The 25789-nt window shown below is 35.1% G+C and overlaps 1 protein-coding gene across 2 annotated transcripts; it reads right to left on the bottom strand.

The window, feature by feature from the left end:
- Window positions 1–2304: 2304 nt before the first annotated feature.
- Window positions 2305–10579, bottom strand: LOC143596016 (serine/threonine-protein kinase EDR1-like). Of its 2 annotated transcripts, XM_077074896.1 has the most exons (16): window positions 10334–10579; window positions 10051–10254; window positions 9756–9944; window positions 8821–9080; window positions 8623–8742; window positions 8437–8526; window positions 8068–8163; window positions 7134–7220; window positions 5650–5743; window positions 5314–5560; window positions 5116–5239; window positions 5015–5034; window positions 3904–4060; window positions 3496–3784; window positions 3318–3390; window positions 2305–2502 (listed from the first exon to the last, which is right to left on the bottom strand). In XM_077074896.1, exons 1-16 carry the CDS (start codon window positions 10577–10579, stop codon window positions 2420–2422), a joined length of 2379 nt encoding a protein of 792 aa, XP_076931011.1. In that variant the 3' UTR covers window positions 2305–2419. The 2 variants fall into 2 exon arrangements, with proteins under 2 accessions (XP_076931011.1, XP_076931013.1); XM_077074898.1 differs by lacking the exon at window positions 8068–8163.
- Window positions 10580–25789: the final 15210 nt, after the last annotated feature.

The raw sequence follows: 25789 nt of genomic DNA on the forward strand, positions 1-25789 counted from the left end.
ACGGGGCCTTACATGGCACGCATCGGAGTAGGCGTGCGGGTCAAATTAAGGTACCACGGTTGGTCTATGTATGTAGCTAAGGTTAAGTCAGGCAACTTCTCATTCAGGGAAGCGGCGGACCATATGGATAAGGATAACATCTTCACGGATCCACAGAAACTTTGTTTGCCATTTGTATGCCCACTCTGTGGTGGCTCCTTCCCTATTAACCCTTCCCAGTGGACGAACAGTTAAACCACCCACCACGACTGCCCATCTTGTAAAATACAGAAAACTTCTCCACAGTAGGAACAATATTGTGAGCCCTACAGCAAAACTCAAAGTGCTAGATTCTCATCAAATAGAAAGGATGCATCTGTGAAAGGTAAATCATGTTTACCGTCAACAAATTCCCTAAGAATTTGGTGATCGGCAAACGTACATTTTCGGTGGTGAAATCCTTGGCGTACAAAGTCATCTTGCCCTTCGGGGGTTTTTCAGCGGTAGACCCAGGAGAAGGAAGCTCCATCTCCCACTCCGAAACGAGACCGTAAGCATTGACGATATCTTGGAACTCCTTTTCCTTCCAATTAATCGTTATACGATCAATGTGACACATCAGGCGTGAAAAGTGAAATAGGGAGATGGAACAGTTTTCGAACAGCCGTTAGCCCTGCAAAACGTCAAGTCAACGTCCTGACTTCTCCAGGCCCTTCACATTCACCTCCAATGCTTATCTTAATCATCGATTAAAAGTATATCAACAAAGCAACCTAACCCTCAAAAACTCAAGTCCAAAATTCCGTCCACCAAAATGCACCATGAAAGACACAATAGACTGGGGGACTTATAGAGGTAGGTTAGTAGAAAGATCCAAAAAAACTTAGTAAAGATACCCGACGGATCATTCACAGTACTCGCAGGAGATACCTGTGGGCCATTCACAGTACTTGCCGGAGGCACCCGCAGGTCTTTCATAATACCCGAGGGAAACACCCGCGGATCATTCATAATACCTGCGGGAGTCATTCACAAAGGAACGAAAGCCCAGACACCCTCTTAGGGGCCGCAGAAAATTTCTGCACAAGAAAAACAATAAAGGACCTAGCACCCGTTAAATAAGGCAGTTATAATGAATGCCCTTCTAGAAGATTGGTGAAATTATTCCACGACAATGGCATTTGCCTCCCAAAGGAGAGCACTTGATGACACAACCAATCAGAAGAGGCCAGCTAGATATCTTGTAAGCAACGTGTCAATTCATGTTGAAGGAAGTTTCTTACAAGATAATGACAACTCCACCAATCACATTCCCCCACCCCAGGCTATAGATATATCTTCTATCATCATAAGGTATTCATTCACAACTTCAATATTACATCAATCACTTAGTACTTCTTCTCTCTAAAGAACGGTACTTATTCTCATGCCGGAGGGTGATTACGGGACTCTCAAGACATAGTAGATGCTGAGTTTCCTCTTGACTCTCAAGATGCAGTGGAATTGGACAGGATCAAACAGAAGGCTGCCCTTGTTATACTCAAGAAAGAAAGATCAAGTACAAGGAGCCAAAGGAGAAGATAGCAGATTGGAGCTTAAGGATGATTATCTTAACTTCTATTTTATCTTTGTATTTTGTTTTGTAATTCATCATGTAAAAATTTGATATGTAATGCCCAAGTGGCAGAATTATGTTATGTAATGGAATGATATTTTAGCCTAACTTGATCCCATCTTGTCATTCCTGTAACGAGACTCACGGTGATTTGTTTTACAGACGTAAATCCGGATTTAGCTTGATTATTGACTCCTATTGACCTTGATTCACTTCATAACCCTTACCCAGTGAAAAGATTGATCCGACCCTAATACGGTTTGGGTCCATGTTTGTTAATAATAATAATAATACACTATTTTTGTTAGCCTTTGTTGGTCAAAAATAAAGTTGATTCCCATTTACCAAAAATGATTTATATTTATACTTACCATTAGCATATTACTTATATTAACATAAAAAACAAAAGAACTAAAACATCTTTAATCTAGGTGATGACGTGGAAGAGGAACACCTATACAAAAAAACGTAGATTAAGTTATAAAATTTGAAGCGTAAAACAAATCACATTTTGTCTAAAACCTCTTTCTGACCAGACCTGCCAAACCATTCACATCTCAAACCGATCGGCTTGTTGCAAGCTGACCGATTTCAATCGGTTTATGTACTTCCCACCTCTATAGTTGAAATACTCTACTTGGAACTCAAATGATGGCACAATATGAGAAAAGGAGTTGTATGATTGAGAATAGTAACTGGTTTTGATCCAAAATAACAGGATTTATACAGAAACCAGGTACTTGATAAGCCGATATAAGTTTTATAAAACCTCTACTACGTCTTTTATATATATATTTAAGTCTACTTCCAATCCATAACATTTGATCAAGAAGTAGCATAATCGCAGTCCAGTAGACGAGTCAGAATCTCCTCACAACTTGGTCTATCCTGTGGCTCTGCCCAACAATCTGCAACAATGTCAAAACCCATCCAGACTCAAGTTAAAAGTTTTACAAAAATTAATAATATGAAATAATAATAATAATAATAATAAAAAGAAGTTAAGTACATAAATGGTCCCCCTAGTTTGGCAAAATAACATATATTTGGGGTCCATGGTTTTTCAGTTTGTAACATAATTTGGGTCCAACAGTACTAACTTTGGTTAGAAACTCAGTTAAATTTAATAGTGGCAAGTTTACCCATTTAGTTGATTACACAAATAGTCCTTGTGCTTTATTTTGTAACATATTTGGGGTCTTAACACTATTTGTACAATTAACTCTTGTTTTATTTTAATTTTCGACCGTTTTGCAGCAGGATTTTAATTACTAATTGTAATTAATTTTTTTTTATTGTGGTCGACAACAACCAATCACAAAATAAATTTCAGTTGTAAATAAATTAAAGTAACAAATAAAGTAAAAATTAAGATCGAAAAACAAAAGATAATTATACTTTGAGTGTTAGACCCCAAATATGTTAAGAGCAAAGAATAAAGATTAACGACTATTTATGTAACTAACTAAAAGGGTAAAATGATCAATTTGTAAAATTTAACAGAATTTATAACAAAAGTTAATGATAGAGACCCCAAAGACGTTACAAAATGAAAACCATAGACACTCAAACCAAATATGTTACTTTTCAAAATTAGACCCAAAACATGTTACTTTTGCCAAACTACATGGACCATTAATGTAATTAACTCGAATAATAATTTCGGATCATGAAACTTAAGTTAAAACAAACACTGAAAAACAAAAAAGCGAAGAAAAGGTACCCGCAATTAGCCTCCCGATAGGACCTTCAGGGATGTCTAACCGTGAACCTTCATTGGCCACAGAATATACAACCTAAACAATATAATGAATAGTATGTCGAAATTGTTAGAACTCAACATTATTAAAATTATAAAGTTATTGAAGAGTAAATAGATATTTAAAAAAGGTTAAACTTACCCGCTCAGGTGGCAAACCTTCCCATGGTCGATTGAGAGTGCATAACTCCCACATAATAACTCCTAGGCTGAAAATATCACACTTTTCAGTGAATGGTTCGTTTCTGATAAGTTCGGGGGCCATCCATTCAGGGGTGCCTGCGGATGACGTTTCTTTCATTGGAGATGCTGCCATCATTCTTGACAGCCCAAAATCACATATCTTTACCGTCCAATGCTTATTCACCAAGCAATTTGCACTTTTAATATCGCGATGAGCTATCTTCATTCGATGAATGCACATCAACCCTCTTTTATCATTTCATCACATGCAAAAAAGAAACAATAACATATTATTAAACATATTAAAGTCAACCAAAGAGTCAGACTTCCATGGTCATTTTACAATGTAGGTGTGAAGTTAACCAACCTGCATATATCACGAAGCATTTTAAGTCTTCTTCGCCAGCTAAGTTTCTTCTTTTGTCCGCTTAAATGGATCAAGTAATACAATGATCCCATTTCCATATATTCAGTCACCATGGATAACCGTGGAGGCTTTGTGCAGGCACCGAGAAACAATATAACTGAAATATATAAAGATTTCTCAATTGGATTAGAAGCATGCTGTTGTGAAGTTGTACACACTTGTACAGCTTACTCAGCGTATTTTCATTATTCTATGTTGCATTAACCTGAAGCACAAAAGATTATGTGAATTGATGCTTAAATAATTTAACTTGCATGTTATTTCACATCATAAGGGGTGTTTAAATGTTTGATTTGACTGATTTTAGAATATTAGAATTAAATAATCAACGATAACAAAAGGAGCTGTAAAAGATGGTGTGATGTGCTTTGGATGACACACACATGAACATAGTGTTTGAAGTAATATTCAGTCATCAAATGTTCAAGTGCTAAAAAATTTCTGGTTATTTAGATAAATAACAGAAAAATGACCAGGAAAGAGAATTTTGTGAAAAAAAAGACCTTATGGATTGACAGCATAAGTCATTCAACTCAGGTTAAATGAACATGTAAACTGGTAATTATGTTGTCTTCTAAGTAGTGTTAGCAGTTGATGCAGGTTGTATGAAACTGATTAATTGACAGAAGCACAACAATAATAAGAAAATCATTTTACAAACGCATATCCAAACGCCTACTTATCACAAAAAGCGGTAACTTCTCGTGGTTAGAGAGTGCCAGTGTAGCATTAAGTTGGTAGAGTTATTTAAAATTTTTATGCAACACTTCTATCTGAATCATAAATACACACACACAAGAAGCATCCTTTTCAGAAGCAGCTTTTTATTGAGAACCGTGAGAACCGCATAAAGCACTCGAACGTTGTGATTAACAATTAACTGAAGTAGGCGATTATGTAACCGACTTCTGTGCAATGCTTAAAGCAAGAAGTACAAGTGCCTTATGCAGTTCTCGAAGTTCTCAGCGTATTCTTGGTTCTGAAATGAACGCCCTCCTATGTGTGTGTGTGTGCGTTGTGTGTGAATGCAATAAAAAGGGAAAATATATACCATTTGGATGCCGAAGGCGACTGTCAAAAACCAAAAAGAAAAAAGGATGGAATCAGGCTCATATAGATAAATAAATATATAACTTTCACTAATAGAGAGACCTGAGAATGGATATTTCATTGCAGAAATCTTCCATGTTCTCAGCTGTAAGATCTTGTTCAAGAAAAACCTTTATTGCTACCTCTGTTCCATTCCATATGCCACGAAAAACTTCCCCAAAAAACCCTAGAAACCATGAACACAATCAATCATAATATTAAAAAAGCTTTCTATGGACTTAAAAAAATAAAAATACATACCAATTCCGACTCGAGTGCCAACAGTAATTTCAGAAAAATCAATATGCCATTCTTGATAAGGGAGAAGAGGCTTATTTTGAAACATAGGTGAATCAAGAATTTTGTTCCATGTTGAGACTGTTTCATCTGAAACTATATCACCAGAAGCTTTTGGGTTCCGGTATTCATGAGGAGACGTTGGTAATGACATTGTTTTTTGAGATTCCCTTTTCAGAGAATACACAGATGTTCCATCATGTTCATGATCCTAAATGTCATGTCACATTATTAACAATTATACAGATTTGAATAATGTACCTGCTACAAAGTAGCACAATGTAGAATAGAAACACATACATCTTTTTTGAGGTCTGGATTCGGCAATCTACTATCCACCTGCTCTCTCTGCAGTCGATTCTGCTTTAATGTTTCATTCATTGCTCGTACAGCCCTGCATTAAATATATTAAAAAAAATATTATCATCTATGTTTCTTCAATCATAGCTCAATCATAAATCACAGAGCTTGTTTGTTATATATGTTAATAGCACAATATTAGGCACGTTTCTGCCAAGCCCATAAATGTGTTATACTTATGAGCTGTAGTTTAGTGTAAGGGTGTAAACGAGCCGAGCCATGCCGAGTCTAAGCTAAGCACGTTTATCGTACGACAGCTTGAGCTTGAGCCCGAGCTTGGTTCGTGAGTAGCTTTTACAAGCTCGGCGCGCCATTATATATTAACTAATGTATATTCATTTTTAGTTATGTTTTAGATAATCACAAATATCAAAAATTTATATATATCCAATTACCAACTTCTTTATGCATTAATGATTGTAAATTGTGCGTTGTTAATATTTATATATCTTTTTAAATTTTAATTTTATTTATTGTAAGGAAGTTAACATAATATACTTAAGATTTGATGATGAAAGGGTTTCACAAATAAATGAGATGTTATAACCCAGTCTAAAAGCTATTTGGGTTTGGTGAGACCCATGACCCGCTTATTTTTTTTACTATATAATTGTTCCTTCTTATAAATAGTATCTTTTAAAAAAACGGATACTAACTTTTAGTATATCCCTATTTTATAGGATTTTCATATCAAATATTTGGTGAGATTAATTTTTAATTTAGTAAGATGTTATAACCCGTTTAATGGTTATCTGGGTTTGATGAGACCCATACCCGTGAATTCGGGTCAAATGCATGAGAAGCCTCCATTTACAAATAAAGCAATCTGGTAGGTTGAGAGAATATAGGAAGGTTTCATTTATATATATATAAGATATCAAATATATACAATATATTATATAAATAATAGGTTCGCGAGTCAGTTTAATCTCGATAAGTGAAGCTTAGGCTTAGGCACGTTTATCAAACAAGCTCATTTTTAGGCTAGAGCTCGTTTAAGCTCGGCTCGATTCAAGATTTTAGTGAGCTGATCTTGAGTAGCTCAAGAGTGGCTTGGCTCATTTACACCCTAGTGTTGTGAGGGGCACTATACTTAAAAGATTAATATAATATCCACAGCTTGAATGCTATATGTCTATCATTATCTTTCTCCTTATTTTCAGCATATTGTTCATCATGTACTCTAAAACAGTTTTAAGCGCAGTGATGTCACAAAAAAGGTGCAGTTTTACTTTTCAGCTGATATTTATAAATAATATTGTAACTCTTCATACATAGTTCTGACTTTGTAAGGACTTGCATACTTCATATAGCATGAACAATATATGGATAAAAAAGCAGGTGGCGAATTATATTATATAATTATAAACAAAAATTAAATTAAAAAGAACAAAACATAAACATAAGGATTTGTGAATATTAACCTGACAATGTCATCACCGATTTCTGGAGTAATACTTATGCTCCTTCTTCGACTTCTACGATGTTCAGACATTGACGTGCTTTCTGACCTGTAGCATACGCATTTAATACTCTGGAATGCAGTTTCTTTATCATATTTTATTTTATTTGTATATTGTGTTTTAATAAAGGGATTTAGTTGTTTTGTTGATGTAGGGCATTCTTGCTTCAGCTTTCAAAAGCATCACATAAAAAGTCATAAAATGCACACCTTTACTTTAAAACATGCAAATTCCGAAAACAGTGAACTTTAAATTAAATGTTTGTTGAAATTTTACATCCTAAAAACACCTGCAACATAATTTGGTACCGTTTAATTGTCATTTTATTTTTTGGTTTATTATTTCAAGTCTTTATATTCTATCACCCAGCTCACCAACTTTCTACCACCACCATATCCAGCCAGTTCTTTACTTAACCTGACTTCACATAAATTGATAATATCTTACGCATAAAAACTTTTATTTGGATTTAAATACCGTTGGCTTAATCTGAACCAAATTCCATCCTTTAAATTGCATATTACTTAACAATGAAAATTAGTTTCCAATGATAAATAAGCAGTCATTTTCCAAACAACAAAACAGAATAGATGCATTTAAGAAAAAATCCAAGGCACAATGCTAGATTCCTTAACAAATCTTAAAAAACCTTTGGTTTGTTATACTAGTATGTCTTCTAAAGCATGCGTCCACGGTTACCCTTATGAAATGTCTAAGAAACTTAGTTAACTACACTTGGGGGCACCGGTGTCACCGTTCATTAAGGTAACACTTCATAGGCAAAGACATAACAGCATGCAAAATGATATTAAGTATTAACAGACAAAAAAAAAGTAGAATCATGCATTGCTGTGTAACTTAAAAAAGGGCGGATACGAAATTTTAAAAAAAAAACCTTGATGGACCAACGTCATCAGGATAGTCTCCAAATGTTCTCCTATCACCACTAAGCATGGACCGCCCACGTGCCCGAAAGGAAGGATGCTCTGGACTGGAAATACTCAAAACAAATAAAAAAAGTATCATGTTGATTATACTCTCTTATCATTTTCCTTCAAAAAGGTATACAGCATGCTATGCAAATAACACAAATCACTCCTTAGAGTTCATTGTTACTTATTAGTTACTACAATAGTTATAAGTTATATCTAATAATGATAACCCGTATGAAGGCTATCTTGCAGCAGAAACAAAAGGAAACCGTAGATTTATATCCAAAATAGGAGAATGTAAAGTATATTTAATAGTGAGGTATGAAAAAAACCTTGAACTTGTGGTTCTTGGTTCAGTTATCACCTTCCTTCGGCTCCTTCTCCAAAATGTAGCAGCAATATCTGGCTCACTATGAGATAAGCTGATGCATAGTAAAATATAACTATATAAGTATAACATATCTCTTTATCAGTTACACAAAACAAGTTATGCAATCAATGGATGTAACAAATAATACCTCCACTTTCCATCAATAGAGGATGCAAAACGCATCATTTTACTCCTCAATGAAGGCCCAGGTGCATTCAAAGATGATTCCAGTCTTCTCTGATAATGGAGATTGTCAGCTTTCTCGGAACTGCAAAATAATTAAAAATAAATAAACAAATAAATAACTTGCTAATTTCAGCAGCAGAATAGAATAATTATGTCTAACCTATCATTGTCTATCCTCTCTGAAAAACCATATAAAGGGCTGTTTGGTTCAAGTGGTGAATCACACGAGTCGTTTTCTGCAGAGTCACTTTCTCCAGCTCCAGAAATATGGGTCATAAAAATCGCCTTTGTTGACTGAGGTATGAGTTGACCCGGAAACCGCATAAGGTCAACAAGTAGTTCTACAGAGTTCAGAACAACTACTACAGACATATGCTTATATGAATCTACACATTCACCAACCCCATCATTAGGTAACCCCTGAAAAATAAAACGTTAAACTTTATGAATTAGTTCATAAATATACACTATACAGTATTTGTCAAATACCCAAACAGCCAATTATTACACATCAAAAGGCAAAAGCACATACTGGCAATATCTTATAACCCATTATTATACAGTTGATTAGACATGTAAACAAACCAAATATCCAGTGAACCGCCCAGCAGGAAGTTCGTTTGTTTACATTCGTTTATGTTCGTTCAGTACATTCATGAATGTTAGCATGTTTACATTTAAAGTTCATAAATGTATCCATTTAAATTGTTAGGACTTAGGCCCACCAACTACAACTCAGTCTAGTTTAAAGTTTTATTAGTACTTTTAGGCCCAGCAGATTGATATTCACATACATTTTTAATTGGTGTTTGCTTAATTATGCTGGTTTATATTCGTTCAACCATTCATTTATGACATAAACAAACATTAACACGCTCATTTTACTTAACAAACACGAACAACAAAACCCTGTTTGTTTAACTGTTTGTGTCCGATTGTTTGTTCGCTTAAAGTCAAACAACAAACACAAACAAGCCCCATTGTTGTTCGTTCAATTCTTTTACAAGCAACACTTGATTATCTAGAACCAATCATACAAAGAACATAATCATTAGGAGAGTACCAGATAATGTAGGTTCAACAATTAGCGCTTACCACTACAAGTCTACTTTCAAAACCAACAGTATCAGCAAGAACTTTAAAAAGTATCGCTCGAGGACGACATGAACCATTTTTAATATGCCCCAACAGCTGCACACCTCGACCGCCAGGCACATGAGAAGCATCATCAAGTGTGGCTTTAACTGGGCTATCAAACTGTGGCCGCTTATAGAAATCTGACACCTGTAAATAAACATATGAATCTTTATATTATAGCCAATCAAAAACTATAGAATAAAATAATACAGTTAAAAAGCCATAGAAAGTTAATAAAACTTCAAGAACTCACCAATCCAGCAATCTTTTTAACAATGGCTGCAGGATTTGAGTTGAGACCTTTGACTAGGGTGGAAATGAGTTGTTTTAGCATGGAAAGCTTCTTATCTTTTTGAGAATCAACAAGAATGATATCAGCTTTGACACCCTCGAGTTCCAAATCATGAAGATCCTCCAACGTGGGAATATGATCAAAAAGCTCTTTAAGTCTTTTATCCTATACAGAATACAGATCAGCAAACGCAAAGATCAAGCAGAAAAAGCGATAATGGTATTGTAGATTAGCAAAGTGTTACATGAACGACTGAATAGAAACCATTTGGAATAGGTTCAGAAAGCACGCCAGTACTCCAGAGGATTTGTGATGCTGACAGAGGCTGAGATAGAAACCTGTCATACGTACTGCTGCTCATAGATCTTCTATGAGTTTGAGCTTCTTTCTTTGATTCCAAGGAAACCGACTCAAACTTATAGACAAGCTCTGACGGCCACCATCTATTACTACCAGAAGACCCTGATTCATCATCACGTGTCTCTTCCATATATATATATATATATATATATATCAACTAACAGTTAGTTGATTTAGTAAAAGAAAATTCCAGCTTGCATATTGTATGAGCTGCAGTAAGGAAGAAGAAACTCAATCACATAACATAACCGCATTACACTCAACAAGAAGAAGAAGAAGAAGAAGAAGAAGAAGAAGAAGAAAAGGAGTATTATTAATATTAATCCATCATGGTATTTTCTAGGGTTTCTGTGCGATATAGATTAAAAGCAAAAGTGATCTTTGAATGAGAAATAAAACCCTAGAAAGGGAAATTTGATAATTGAAATGAAATCTGAGAGAGAGTTGAAGTTAATACTGACTGTCCTCAAGTGATGAAGTAACCAGCAGCAGCAGCAATTGTTGAGTTGAATTGAATTGAATTGAGAAGAAAACTAACGACGATGCGATTGGGATTGGGATTGGAGTTTCATATTTGTGAGATTTGAATCGGAGATTTAAACGAGGAGGAGGAGGAGGAGGAGGAAATATATAATAAACAAACAAAGATCAGAGAGAGAGAGAGAGATCTGAGATCAGAAACAACGAGAGAGACACGAGGCGGGGGATGAATTCAATATTTACGATCTAAAAAACAAACCCACCCCTTAACTAGGCTGAATCCAAACCTAACAATCAAATTAGCTGCGTAAAGTAAATTATACGTTGGAAAAAGAAAAGATAATGATTTTTTATAAATTTAGAGAAAATGTAGTAATTTTTTGTAAGTTATACGGTAGAGAGAGAAAATTATAATGATTAAAGTACAAAAAAATTTATTTAATTAAACAGAACAGAGAAATATAATGTTTTTTAGTGTAATTATAGAGATGGAAATCCAGATCACCATTGATGGGCAAGAGGTTCTACTGGTAATGAAGTTCAAGTACTTAGGATCGTTTGTTCATAACGATGGGGAGTTAGACAGTGATGTGGCCCATCGAGTTCAGATAGGATGGTGTAGATGGAGAGCAGCCACAGGTGAATTGTGCAATAGGAGATTCCCAACTAAACTAAAGGGAAAGTTTTATAGGATCGTAGTTAGAGCTGGAATGTTATATGGAACAGATTGTTGGGCTATCAAGAAGACACAAGAGCGGAAGATGGAGGTAGTAGAGATGAGAATGCTACGCTGGATGTGTGGGCACACAAAGTTAGACATAAGAAGAAACGGTGTGTTTCGGGAGAGATTAGGGGTAGCTAACTTATCAGACAAATTAAAAGAATGGAGATTGAGATGGTTTGGACATGTGAAGAGAAGGCAGACAACGAATCCTGTAAAATCCGTAGAAAACATTACTATAGAGGGGAGGAAGGGTAGAGGCCAACCTAAATTGACTTGGGATGAGAGGATTAGGCATGATTTGCTAGACCTAAATCTCTCTGAGGATATATGAGGATAGGAATTCTTGGAGACATAGAATTAAGGTTAATGATTTATAAGGAGAAATTAGTAACTTAGGGCTTCTCTTTACCTTATTTTTGGAAACGTAGAAAACATTACTATGATCTTACTATGAATGCGGATATATTGAACCTCTCCGAATGCGTTAAAGTAAACAAGTATGCATGTGGCAAGTATATTTGATAGATCGCACACAATTACACGTTTGGTATTTTGTGATATATAGATAATACGAAATACGGATAGCATATGTCCCCAAAACTTGTGAAAATTCAGTAAAATAGAGGAATGATAAAACTCACATTCAAACGAAAGCAAGTGAATAATGATAATGATAAACGAGTTAAGAATTAAATAGATCGTCTTCTAATTCGTTGAATGAAATTAACCAACTGAACCTGAAACTTTGAGGTAAGAAAATATCAGTAAAAACGAACTCATTGCCGCTAGAATCATTCCAAACGGATGTTTAGAACTCCGGTTATGTTAAATTAAATGTTTAAGCGAGTCGGTACTGACCAGAATCCGAACAGCGAGTCGGAAGTCAGGTTTTGGTTAGTAACCTTAAAATCTCGTTAGGAAAATAAAAGTCTTCTGGACTGAATGTCGGTTCTAACCCGAAGTGCTCGAAATCGATTGGTCAAAGTTGTTGACCAATATGCCCGTAAACGGGTCGGAAAGCAATTGACCACCGAACCTCCCTCAATCAGCAAAATTGATTGAGGGCTTTTATTCTACAGATAATAATCTACAATATTGAAGAAGACAACTTACCCGAACGATGAATGAAACAATAGATAATCAAGGGCAAAGGGTCTTGAAGCTTGAAAGTCAACGGAAGCTTGAAAAACTTGAAGAAATTGAAGAAACCGACAATGGGGGGAAGAAGGATTTCGTGGATTAGAGGTATGGGAGTTGGTATTGAAGTAATAATTTAGAGTTTATTATATGCCTATTAATGATTAAGACTTGTTTATTAGGAAATAACTATTTTAGGAAACCGAATAATCAATAAATGACAAAATCGAACCAATTAACAATCAAAATTCGGTTTGGACAAGAATAAAACAAAATTGGACCTGCAATAACATTTATTGGAGTTTAAGTTTCATTAATTAATTGAAAATAAGAAAGAATTGGCAAAATTAAGGACTATTTGGCATGATTAAAATTTATAGCGGTTTTTAGCCATTTTAAGCGATTTTAAAGCTTGTTAAGGACTATCTGGCATGATTAAAATTTATGAAATTATGAAACAAGTTGAACCAGGTTAAAAACCAATAAATACAAGTTTTAAACAATTTGAAAAGATCTGAATTACATTCTCGAATCGGTTTAAACAAATACGAAATTTCCGAGATGTTACAGTCTCCTATACTTTAGGGAATTTCGTTCCAAAATTAAGGAAAACTTAAACATAATCTTTTTGAAAATAATAAACTTTTAAGGAAAAATATCATAACATAGAACTTCTAATAATCGAAGCAACGCTCCAAATGACAATCCGATAAGGGCACTTATATATAGGATGTACCAGCAGCGTATCCACGATGTCCTTATCATCTTAACATTTATACCGTTACTCAAACTACTTTCAGTTCTAGACTATGGCACACAATTGCACGTATTAAGATTCCACGCGAGGACTTGGATAATTATGTTCCGGATCATAATTACTCTTATCATCGGATGGTCCACATAATCCGTTCCATCATGTGGTTTATAAAACATTGAAAACTAAAATTTTGAGAGGAACAAAAGTTTTGATAAAGTTAGATATAAATCCAAAAGATAATCATTATATGAAACACTTCTAAAAATGAATGTTCGAGTTGATTAATAAAGTAGTGTACTTTCTAAAACATCTTTTATTGGAAAAAAATATAAATTTTGAAGATTGAAATGGATTTCTTAAAGGAGACATTTGAAATCATGTTGAATGAGAATAAGTTAAGAGTAAGATATTATCAGAAGTTAACCTTAATAGACAAAAGAAATTTGATTCAAGAGATGATATGCGCAAAAGTTTAATTACAACAAGTCCTAAAATGAGTAATGACATACGAAATCTTTAAATATCGTAAACATTAGTAACGAAATTCTTAAGACCGGGAGTATAAATTTAAACAAAGTTAGCGAAGATTTTGATGAGTCGAGTTTGGTTAGTTGAGAACTTATAAGATTAAAGAGAAATTGTTATGAAATTATCGCTTTTCAACTTGCGAATTTGAGATAAGATTAATTCTAAACTAAAATATTATAATAATTTGTAAATAATAATTGAAATATGAATGAAAAGGTGAAAATGTACGTATTCAAACCAATAATTAAGAGATTAAACTGTGATGCGGATATTACCGAATCACCGAGATAGTCCTCATATTCCAATTAAATCTTTAAAATTAAATAAAATATAAGGTGGGAATTGAAGAATCCACGAATTACGAGGAATCCTCTTATTTCCACAAAATCGTTATAAATATTATGAAATAAGTGAATTGAAATATCCATGATTTATCATGTAAATCTAAGTAAATAGCAAATATTAAACTTAATAGTGAAAATAAAAATAAAATATGAAATAATTCAATAAAATAAGAGAAACGCGAGGCTAGAAATGCATGAACCACCATGACTATTCTAACAACTAACGAAGTTATCACTAAAACATTCAAAATTTTCAAGATGTATCAAAAGTCAAAGTGGGGAGTTGAAATATTTACGAACCGTTTAATTTCAACTAAATAACAAAACCGAATGTCCAACAATAATCGTGAAAATGTCAATAAATAAAGTGAGTGATCAAGTTATACATGGATTTCTATGGAGATTCAGTCAAAAAGTCAATTTAATGATAAAAATTAAATTAATTAGTGAAAGATTTAATTTAATAATGAAAATTAAATTTGGAAGATTAAAAATTTAGTTTAATAACAAAATTACAATAATTGAATTTTAATAACAAAGACTTATAATATGTTATGAAAAGTAACATGAGATTGAGGAAAAACAAGAGGTAGTAAAATCTTTATAGTTAAAGTTGAGGGTAAAGATGAAAATGCGCTTGGTAGTTTATAGTTTGAGAAATTGAAATACATAAGAGCAGATAATTTAAATAACATTATAACGGGTATGAGTTAGTATAAGATTTCTTGTTCGGGGCATTTTGGTTTTGTTGAGGTTGGCGGTTGTTTGGTTAACGACATAGCAGCAGCAAACTCCTTGGCGATCCTAGTAGTCAGACGGCGATCGTGAGAAGCAGATGAACGACGTTGATCACAATGATGGATTCTTAGGGAAACATTCTATAAGGATAAAAGATGAAATTATATGAGATGGTGGCTAAATTGTGTAAATGAGTCAATATGAGATGATGGGGAAATGCGATAAAATCGTAGTGATGACTCGAGGACGAGTCGGGATTGAAAATAGACAGAATTACAGAAATTGTTCTTTATCTTTCACCCAAATTTCACACGTGGTCCCTCATCTTCAAAATTGGTCTTTTTTGTCCTTTACGTTTCAAAATCCAACAGCGTTTGTTATTTTCGCCTAACCCAGTTAATTTTTCTTGTTAAGTCAGGTCATGTGCCTTGCACATGAGGGTAAATTGGTAATTTTACCAATTAAATTAAAAAATATTTTAATAAATAAAGAAAAATAATAAAAAACAATTAATATATACTTATATTCTTTCTCTCTCTCCCCCTTCTTCTTCTTCCTCCATAGCCACCACCAAGCTTTCCGGAGGCCATCGCCGGCCACCGCCGTCTTCTCCGGCCACTCCACCTCTGCTGCCGTCTTATCCGGCTACTCTACTACTACTATTTATATTATCGCATTTTCGTCTTATCGAAGGAGCGATCTACACTTGAGCAAGAAATCGAGGTTACTCCGGCAGTGTCTTTGCAAATCTTCAAGATTAACAAACCGTTGAGCACCCGAATCAGACCAGGACAAAAACAAAATAATCTCTTTGAATAAATACTCGTCGCACGGGATTGCAAGTGGACCGGAGTGATCAAACCTGAATTCTTCTTCTGCTTGGATTAACAACGTATTAAAAACTGGGTGGTTGAGGTAAGTTGCCCGAACGACGAACCTCCGGCAGCTAGAGCTGCCACGTGGCCGGCGGGTACATCGGAGGGTATGCATTTACGGGAAGCTAATGCGGCTTTCTTTCTCCAGCGGCGGAGCATTTGTCGGAGGTGGACAATCTGGCAGATTCTACTGCAGGCTGATATGTTGGTTTGTTAATCTTAAAGATTTGCAAAGACACTGCCGGAGTAACCTCGTTTTCTTGCCCGAGTCTAGACCGCTCCTTCGATAAGACTAAAATGCAATAATATTAATAGTAGTAGTGGAGTGGCCGGAGAAGACGGCGGCGGCCGGTGGTGGTGGCCGCCAAAAAGCTTGGTGGTGGCTATGGAGGAAGAAGAAGAAGGGGGGAGGAGAAAGAATTTAAATATATATTAATTGTTTTTTATTGTCTTTCTTTATTTATTAATATATTTTTTTAATTTAATAGGTAAAATGACCAATTTGCGCTCATATGCAAGGCACATGACCTGACTTAACGAGAAAAATTAATTGGGTTAGGCAAAAAGGATAAACGCTGTTGGATTTTGAAACGTAAAGAACAAAAAAGATCAATTTTGAAGATGAGGGACCACGAGTGAAATTTGGGTGAAAGATAAAAGACAATTTCTGTAATTCTGTCTTTAAAATAATGTGAATAATTTTTGAGATATTTAATTAAACAAACAATGTTCATAAATATTCAAAAGTAAAGAATTATTGAGTTGAGCTTTCCACTGACTTTCCATAGTAGCTTGTGAACCCAAATTAAATAAGAAAACATGTTCAATGGGTTGGCCTCCCATGAACTTTCCATGGCAATTGGAATGACCCAACTAAATAAAGCAACACAAATCTTGTGAATTGGGCTTCCCATGAGCGTTCCATGGAAATTTATTGGCCCAATTGTCAGGACCGTGAATCTGGTGAAACCTTCTAGAGGTTGACAAGAACACACCAACTCGAATACCCAAAAGGCCTGTTGAATATCCCGACGGAATCAGGATATCCAACGAGTGGGAACAAAAGAGTGTGAATTATAAACACAAAACAGTAATAGATAATCAATAAATGCTCATTCAAAGACAAAGATTCAATGTATTAAATACATCATTAATGGAACAGTGAATGGAATGTCTAGGGTTTCGTGTGACGGCGGCGGTAGTTGTACGAGGAAAACAAAAGAATATTCTTTGGAATGTTTTTCGTATTCAGTGTGTGCCAGCTTGTATTCCGTCTGGAAATCCGTGTCCTAAAAGGTATCCTAGGATCCCTATTTATAGACCCTGACATTCCTTCCAGAAGTTCCTAATCATTACATAATTAAATACAAAATAATACAAGTGTTGAGTCCTCGAGCAAGATAACAATCTTGCTCGAGCAAGCTCACTATGTTTAGTATGCTCGATGAGTGTCCTCGAGCATACTTTACTTAGAATATCTTCAGTGAAGATATTCCCTTCCAGTAGACTTCATTCTTCTTGACTGGTCCATGCTTTGCTCGAACTAGCCCATCGAGCAAGCTCATTCTTCTTGATGTCTTCAGCTTTTCTTATTCAACAATCTTTATCATGCTCGGATGTAAATCTTGCTAGGGAATTGAACTGTGCTCGAAGTCCTTGCTTTGATCACATGACATCTTCTTATTGCATCCATGCTTGTCCCCATGTGCTCGATCATCCTGTGCTCGTAACACTTGTTTAAAACTTGTATGATCAAGCTGTTTGCTCGATTGGCAATCCATGCTCGATAGAAGAATACTCTTGCTTGTTGAAGTGTAGCTTGCTCGAAGCCTTAACACTTAGAAGAATCAACCATTTAAGGTTCTGAAGACCTTGCTCGAAGTAGTAAAACCGTGCTCGATCGTCTAGGCTTGCTCAAAGTCCATAATTAGCCGTTTTCAGAGGAGGTTGAGAAGATTCCAATCTTCCTTATCATAAATCCGACCCAACACCAATTAAATAACAACAAACAATTGAGTTGGTCAGCCCATGAGCGTTACATGGCATTTAACTGACCCAACTAATTAACGAATTATCAAATCAATGGAGTTAATCAGCCCATAAACGTTACATGGCATTTAAACGACCTAACTAATTAACGAACTATCAAATCAATAAAAATGAGTAGTCAGAGAATCTCGTGAACCACCACGGGTGATACTTCCAACCAAATATCGAATCAAAACGGGCTGAGAAATGGATAGTTGGAGTGTCCATGGGTTGTCATGGATTTTTCACCCAATTAAGTATTTAAAATAATTAAAAACACAATTTTGGAAGTTTCCCCGAATTTAGCCACGAACCACCGTGAATTCGGTTTTATAAAAGGAATGTAACCGTTTAGCCGGTTACGTTTAACCACTTAGGGGTCCGGTCATATGACATCTTGTTTTGCTTTGGCCTAGAGGCTCTAGTATTGTGGTCAGGTTATCCTCCAGGTAAGGAATAGCGTCTTACCTTTGGTTCTTGGAACCGTTTTGCCAAGGCCCGACCCACAGTTTATCACACCCCCTACGGTTAGTTACCGAACATGTCATACCCCCATGCCCTAAGGAAATGGGGTAAAAACAAAACTCGGAAATTCTTAAGGAATTTCAAAAAATAAAAGATAATCTACCAAAAATAAAAGGATTTAAAAAATATTTTGAAAGTGAGGTGTAACCTCGGAATTTGTGTGTGTGTCCAATAAATAAAATAAAATACAATATAAATCAAAATAATTAACCTATATAAGATGTAAACAAATAAATAGCGTATAAGGCAGTTCAGATAAGCACGTATAGGGTCCTAAGCATACGACTAGGACAATTTCTAACGACCTATCTTAAAATCTTCGGCTCTGATACCAATCTGTCACACCCCAACCTAGGGCGGAAATGCCGGGGCGTGAACTGATTATTCACAGCTCAAAGGTACTATCATAAATAAAATGACAATAACTATTAAGTTAATTATTTCATTTAAAGTGCACACAATATCCAATACATAAATAAATAAACCAAACAAAGCAAATATAACCCAAACAAAAATTAATGATAAATTGTCTTCATTAAACCCTAAGGTCTTTACTAAGTTTCCAAAACTTCAATCTTCAAGTCAATCGATAACCTGCATATGCGTAGAAAATACAATAGAGTTTGTCAACTTAAAGTTGAGTGAGATTATCACCAGTTTTGCAATGATATAATAATAATATATGAAATAAGCAAAACGTAATAAGTTGCGGTAAATAAATCAAACCATGAGCAAATAAGGTGTCAATTGACCATTGCCAAGCGAATCGAGCGTTGGTAAATCAACCATGAGAAAGTAATAAGACCGTTACCAAGCGAATTAGGCGTGGGTCAATAGTATGATCATACTATGAATGTGGATATATTGGACCTCTCCGAATGCGTTAAAGTAAACAAGTAAGCATGTAGCAAGTATATTTGGTAGATCACACTCAATTACACGTTTGCTATTTTGTGATATATAGATAATACGAAATACGGATAATACGCATATGTCCCCAAAACTTGTGAAAATTCAGTAAAATAGGGGAATGATAAAACTCACCTTAAAACGAAAGCAAGTGAATAATGATAATGATAAACGAGTTAAGAATTAAATAGATCGTCTTCTAATTAGTTGAATGAAATAAACCAACTGAACCTGAAACTTTGAGGTAAGAAAATATGAGTAAAAAAGAACTCGTTTCCACTAGAATCATTCCAAACGGATGTTTAGAACTCCGGTTATGTTAAATTAAACGTTTAAGCGAGTCGGTATTGACCAGAATCCGAACAGCGAGTCGGAAGTCTCGTTTTGGTCAGTAGTCTTAAAATCTCGTTATGAAAATAAAAGTCTTCTGTACTGAACGTTGGTTCCGACCAGAAGTGTTAGAAATCGATTCGTCAAAGTTGTTGACCAATTTGTCCTTAAACGGGTCGGAAAGCAATTAACCACCGAAACTCCCTCAATCGGCAAAATTGGTTGAGGTCTTTTGTTCTACAGATATAAATCTACAATATTGAAGAAGAAAACTTACCCGAACGATGAATGACCAAGAGATAATCGATGTCAAAAGGTCTTGAAGCTTGAAAGTCAACGAAAGCTTGAAGAACTTGAAGAAATTGAAGAAACCGGCAATGGGGGGAAGAAGAATTTTGTGGATTACAGGTATGGGGGCTGGTATTGAAGTAATAATTTAGGGGTTTATGATATTCCTTGGTTAATTATTAAGGGTTAAGGCTTGTTTATTAGGAAATAACTATTTTAGGAAACCGAATAATCAATAAATGACAAAATCGAACCAATTAACAATTAAATTCGGTTTGGACAAGAATAAAACAAATTTGGACCTGAAATAACATTTATTGGAGTTTAAGTTTCATTAATTTAATTGAAAATAGAAAAGAATTGGCAAAATTAGTCCCTGTAGTTCTCGAAAATGCGATTTTTAGCCGTTTTAATCGATTTTAAAGGTTGTTAAAGACTACTTGGCATGATTAAAAGTTATGAAATTATAGAATAAGTTGAACCAGTTAAAAACCAATAAATACAAGTTTTATATAGTTCAAAAGATCCAAATTATATTTTCGAATAGGTTTAAACAAATACGAAAAATCCGAGATGTTACATTTTAGCACTCTGACCGTGGCTCTGAAATTGTAAAATAATACACCCTCAAACTTCCTAGAATTGAATTGATTAAAGTTAGGCGACCCCCAAAAGACAATGTTTTGGCTTTCTATTTTTGACAATTTTGTATCGAACTTATCTAAGATCGGTTGTCAATTCGTTGAAAGACTCATATTTGCACCAAATGGTAAGCCCAAATATAGAAAAGGTAGCTTACCAAATTTTCAATTAAGAATCGATGCCATATATTCCACCTATTATGGACTAACCTTGACACCATACAACATACGTTTATGAAGATTAATTTTCTAGCCCGATGTCACATGAAAACATCTTAAAATTCTCTTTAGATTGATGAAATTTAAATGGCTCCACTCCAATAAATACCGCGTCATCTGCATAGATAAGTGTGAGACAAATGGACCATTACATAGTGTCTGAATGCCTTTAGACAAGCTCGTTGAGCACATCGTTATTATTCCGACATGTAAAGCTTCCATAGTGATGAGAAACAAGAATGGTGAGAGAGCATCACCTTGGCGAACCCCTCATCGAATGTCAAACTCAGATGTGGGGACGACCGTGCTCATGATAATGTTATTTTAATAAGTGTGGACGACCGTGCTCATGATAATGTTCTTTTAATCCAAATTCTCCATTTCTTTGAGAATGACATCTATGATAATATTAAGTTAAAGAATCGCAGCTAACCGAGTAAAATGCTTTGTCAATATCCACCTTAAAAACATCTTTTTATTTGTATTCTTGCACCAAGGTACGACTTTATTAAGAATCAATAGTCCCCTTCCGTTATGTTTCTTCCGGACATATAAGCAGAGTGTTCTTCACTAATAATCAACCCTATCACGTGCTTCATCCGAGTAGCCAATACCTTTGAGTATTTGCGCTAAGTGCTCACAAGCACATACACTTAGGTAGTGTTTGGTATTAAAGAATGAATGGTGGAATGGAATGAATTATTCTAATGGAATGAATTAAAACATGTTTGGTTGTCATGTGGTAATAGAATAGGTTATTCCTTAAAAAATAAAACTCCTTCCAATTATAGGATTTTCATTCATTTAAGAAGGGGTGTTTTTTACCCATTCTTTCAAGGAATGAAAATGACCCAATAATAATAACAACAACAACAACAACAATAACAATAATAATAATAACAACAACAAATAATAGTTGTTATTATTATATTATAATTATTGTTATATTGTCAATATTATTATAATATATTATTATTATTAGTATCATTATTGATTTGTATATTATAATATAACTATTATTATATTAGAATTATTATTATATTTAAATTTGGTGAGTTAACATTTCATAACACGCATGCGTGATTCAACGTTTTTATGATTATTCTTATTCGATTAAATAATTTCATTGTAGCGCGCGGGTTTTAAAAACTAGTTATTATGAATATTCATATATTAATTGTTATCATTATTTTCTACTACTACTAATAATTAGTAAATAATAGTAAATATTATCAGTTTATTATTATTAGTAAATAATATTATTATTATTATTAACAACAATAATATTTACTAATAACAATAATAAAGTGATGATTCATTTCATTACTACATGGTAACCAAACAAGACAATGGAATTATAATGATTCATTTAATTCCTTTGTCCATTTCATTTCCTTGTTCATTCCATTTAATTCCTTTTGCAAAGAATCTGCCAAGCCAAAGAAAGTGTATTCTCCTAGTTAAAGGGCTCAAGATAAAAACTCTAACAACAGGAAGTATAATACTAGTGAGGCAAAGGAGAAACTAGGGGTTGTAGAATCAACAAAATCAAGTGATTCAAAAGCAATGATGGCTCAAAAAGGGATTGACTGGTCGAGAAAACTATTAGGAGATGTGTCTAATGGTGTGCAACAAGCTCATATGGATGTGATTGATAAGAATGAAAAGATTGTGGATGCTAAGAATAAGTGGTTGGTTGAAGATAGTGAAGATTCTAACAATGATTCATACGTAACAAGTATTGATCAGCAAGGAACATTCTCTTGCATGGCCAAAATTGAAGAGGCTAGTACTAACTCTTCTAAATCGTTTTCTTCTGAATCTGAGAATGCCAATTCATCTGTTGTTGATGAAATTCAAAAAAATGAGTGTTCTCATTGTGTTGAATCCAAGTCTAAGATTGAGAGAACCTGAGCTCGATCCTGGATCTAGATCTTTGATTACAACATGTTTGTTCGGATTCATTACGATTATAACGGATGTGATTACGGTTAGTATGCGATTACTGTGTGTAGTGTGTGTGGCTGGAGTGATTTTGGCAGAGTAACGGTATGAATATGATTATGCAAAAACTCTTAATACTTTAGAGTACATTACAGATATATATAGGAGATGACCTCATTCGTTAAGACATACCTTAACGAATGAGTCATACACATTAAAATAGACAATGACCTTTAGTCATTCATTATACATACATTAAGCGAATATCCTTCATTCGCTGTCTCATTTGTTATACAGGGATAACGAATGAACTTACATTATGCGAATGGACTCATTCGTTACGGGGTAACGAATGAGCCTTACAATTAGGCGAATGGGCTAATAACATAATTACCAAATGCCCTTTACGTATTAAACTATATAATAATAATATAAAGATCGAGATGCTTGAATCTTGTATCAACAAACTCCCCCTTGTCTCGAGCTCTTTATACTTCAAAATACTTTACTTCTTGAACATCTTTGTTGTCCAATAATTGCAGCTATGAATCTTGAATGCGTAGCAAACACGTACAACTCACTAAAATTGCATTGCAAGATCATAGTCACTTACATTAGCAAATTGGATCTTATTATGAAATAACGTGTCGTTATCAGACTCCGATAAGTTAACCAGCTAGATAGGATCGATAACGCGAATGAACTTGGTATTCATTCTTGATCCTAACACAATCACTGCTTCACTCGTTCGATTATTGTAGTACCATTGATTGAACGTAGTGAAAAGACTCTGAGGGAATGTTTTCATCGGAACCCTCTTCATCGTCTTTGGCGGTTTCACCTGTAGTATCATCTTCCTCCAGCCCGTGTGCAGATCGATCTCGTCAATATACTTGTGTGTCGGCACCTGCGGTTTAAAGAATTTGAAACCACAATGAGCTTCATTTAGTAGATGCTCATAGAACCACGTAGCCCATTGATCTTTACCCCGATTCACAAACGATCGGTTGGCCAAAGTTCTCACATCCCAACGAGGCATCGTCTAAACATCACGAATACGCTTAAAATAATATATCCCATGTTCCCACTTCACAACATATACCTTAAGATCAAAATCATATAGCCATGACACAATATCACCTTTAACTGACCTCGGGTTCTTGTACTTCTTCATCTGGTATGCTGATGCTTGAATCTTTACTTGCATGATATCTTCTTGTTCGTTGTAGCGAAGTGTTTCAATAATCTTGTTCATCTTCTCGATGTTATGCTCAAATATACCATCCAAATCCGTTTCTTCTTTTTTACCGATACATTACTTGTCTCAGCTTGCTTATTCCAACGTCATGTTCCTGCCTGAGACGTTCCTCTGCCGCATCAAAGTGTTCAGTCGTGAATAACGGAATACCAGAATCCGAATTGTTCGTGGTATACATATCTGGATATTCCTGGGCACTCACATCTTCCACTTCCACCTCATCATAATCTGGCACATTTCCACGTGGAATGCCAGTATTCGTACTTTCCTTAAACTCAACCTCAACATCCACTGCCTTTCCCAACTCTTCAACCTCATCCTCCTTTAGATCCAAAAGCAAAGAGATTTGTTCTTTTGTCAAAAAATGGTCAACAAACTCGCCCTCTTCAATCTCGTCCGCATTAACCGTACTACCAACAATACCATGCATACCCACAAATAAAATCACATTCGTCGTAATCATGTTGATCGGCTTCACACTTGTATAATCTTTGTATGGTATGATCTGCAAGTTTTTACCTTCACCACCACCACCACTACCACTAGTCCCAGCTTGATTACATGCCGACGATGAAGTACCACCGCCCGGTTTCTGATCACCATTTGCACCTTCATCCGGATCTTAATCATCGTTCTTCGATTTTCTCAACTCATCTTCTTTGAAGTCAATTGTAAAATGATCTCATCCTGTTTATCCAATCCCTCCCCCTGAGCACCAACAAGGGCTTCCAATTCTTGTTTTCCTTCTGAATGAACTAAATATGTCTATACATATTCCTCTACTCAATACGCATCTGCTCCTAAAATACACGATCAGCTTGCATCTATGTTTGTTGTAGACGTATCAAATTCAGCAACTGAAACATTTGAGCATTTGGAGAGAGATGATAAAACTTAGGGTGAACTGGTTGCATCGGACCCTGAGAACGATTAAATGCCATATAAGAATACTCAGGTCACTGCAACATTGAAGGACTAACTGGAGCAGGTTGTGGTGATGGACTCGAAATCGTAGCTAAAACAGTCTATAACACATCTTCAAAACGAGGATCAGTGATCGAAGTAGTCATCAATGTTATCGAAGGAGGAACAGGAGAAGTAGGCATTGGAACTGGAGTAGGAGATCGTGGATCTGGAGATACCGAAGTAGGAATAGAAACATGTATCGACGGTCGAATAGTAGGCATCACTGGTTAACTTGGAATCTCGATTCTAGTGCCACGTCGAACCCTCTGCTTCTTAGGTTTCTCAGCCTCAATCATAATATCTTTTCCTTTCCTCTTTCTGATTTCTGCAGTAGACAAACCTGTACTCGATCCCTGACCACCATCATTACCTCCATTATGTCCATCACCTGCACAACCATCACCACATTCACTCTCAGAATCGGAATTATCATGAGCCCAACGATCATTAGGTGGAGCCTCCTAATCAATATTGGCTAGATGGCCAATCAACTGCTTGTACCAAGGACGATCTTGTAGCTTCTGACCACGGTAAGTAAATAGACGTCTCATCGTATCAAGGTTCATGTGATCTAGAACCAACAAGTCATCATGATTCGTCGGATCTTTAAATAACTCGGGCTGCAAGGCATTAATGATCAACTGTAGGA

Source organism: Bidens hawaiensis, unplaced genomic scaffold (genome assembly GCF_021521415.1).
Source record: "Bidens hawaiensis isolate Kalapana, Puna unplaced genomic scaffold, B.hawaiensis_p1.1 tig00045947_1, whole genome shotgun sequence".
Taxonomy (NCBI): domain Eukaryota; kingdom Viridiplantae; phylum Streptophyta; class Magnoliopsida; order Asterales; family Asteraceae; genus Bidens; species Bidens hawaiensis.

Bases quoted from the DNA above. Each gene is read 5' to 3' on its own strand.
- LOC143596016 (XM_077074896.1), bottom strand. From the start codon at position 10,579: ATGGAAGAGACACGTGATGATGAATCAGGGTCTTCTGGTAGTAATAGA. The intron at 5,561-5,649 runs GTATGTGTTTCT...CATGACATTTAG, and splicing joins ATCCAGACCTCAAAAAAGAT to GATCATGAACATGATGGAAC. The intron at 5,240-5,313 runs GTATGTATTTTT...CATGGTTTCTAG, and splicing joins TGGCACTCGAGTCGGAATTG to GGTTTTTTGGGGAAGTTTTT.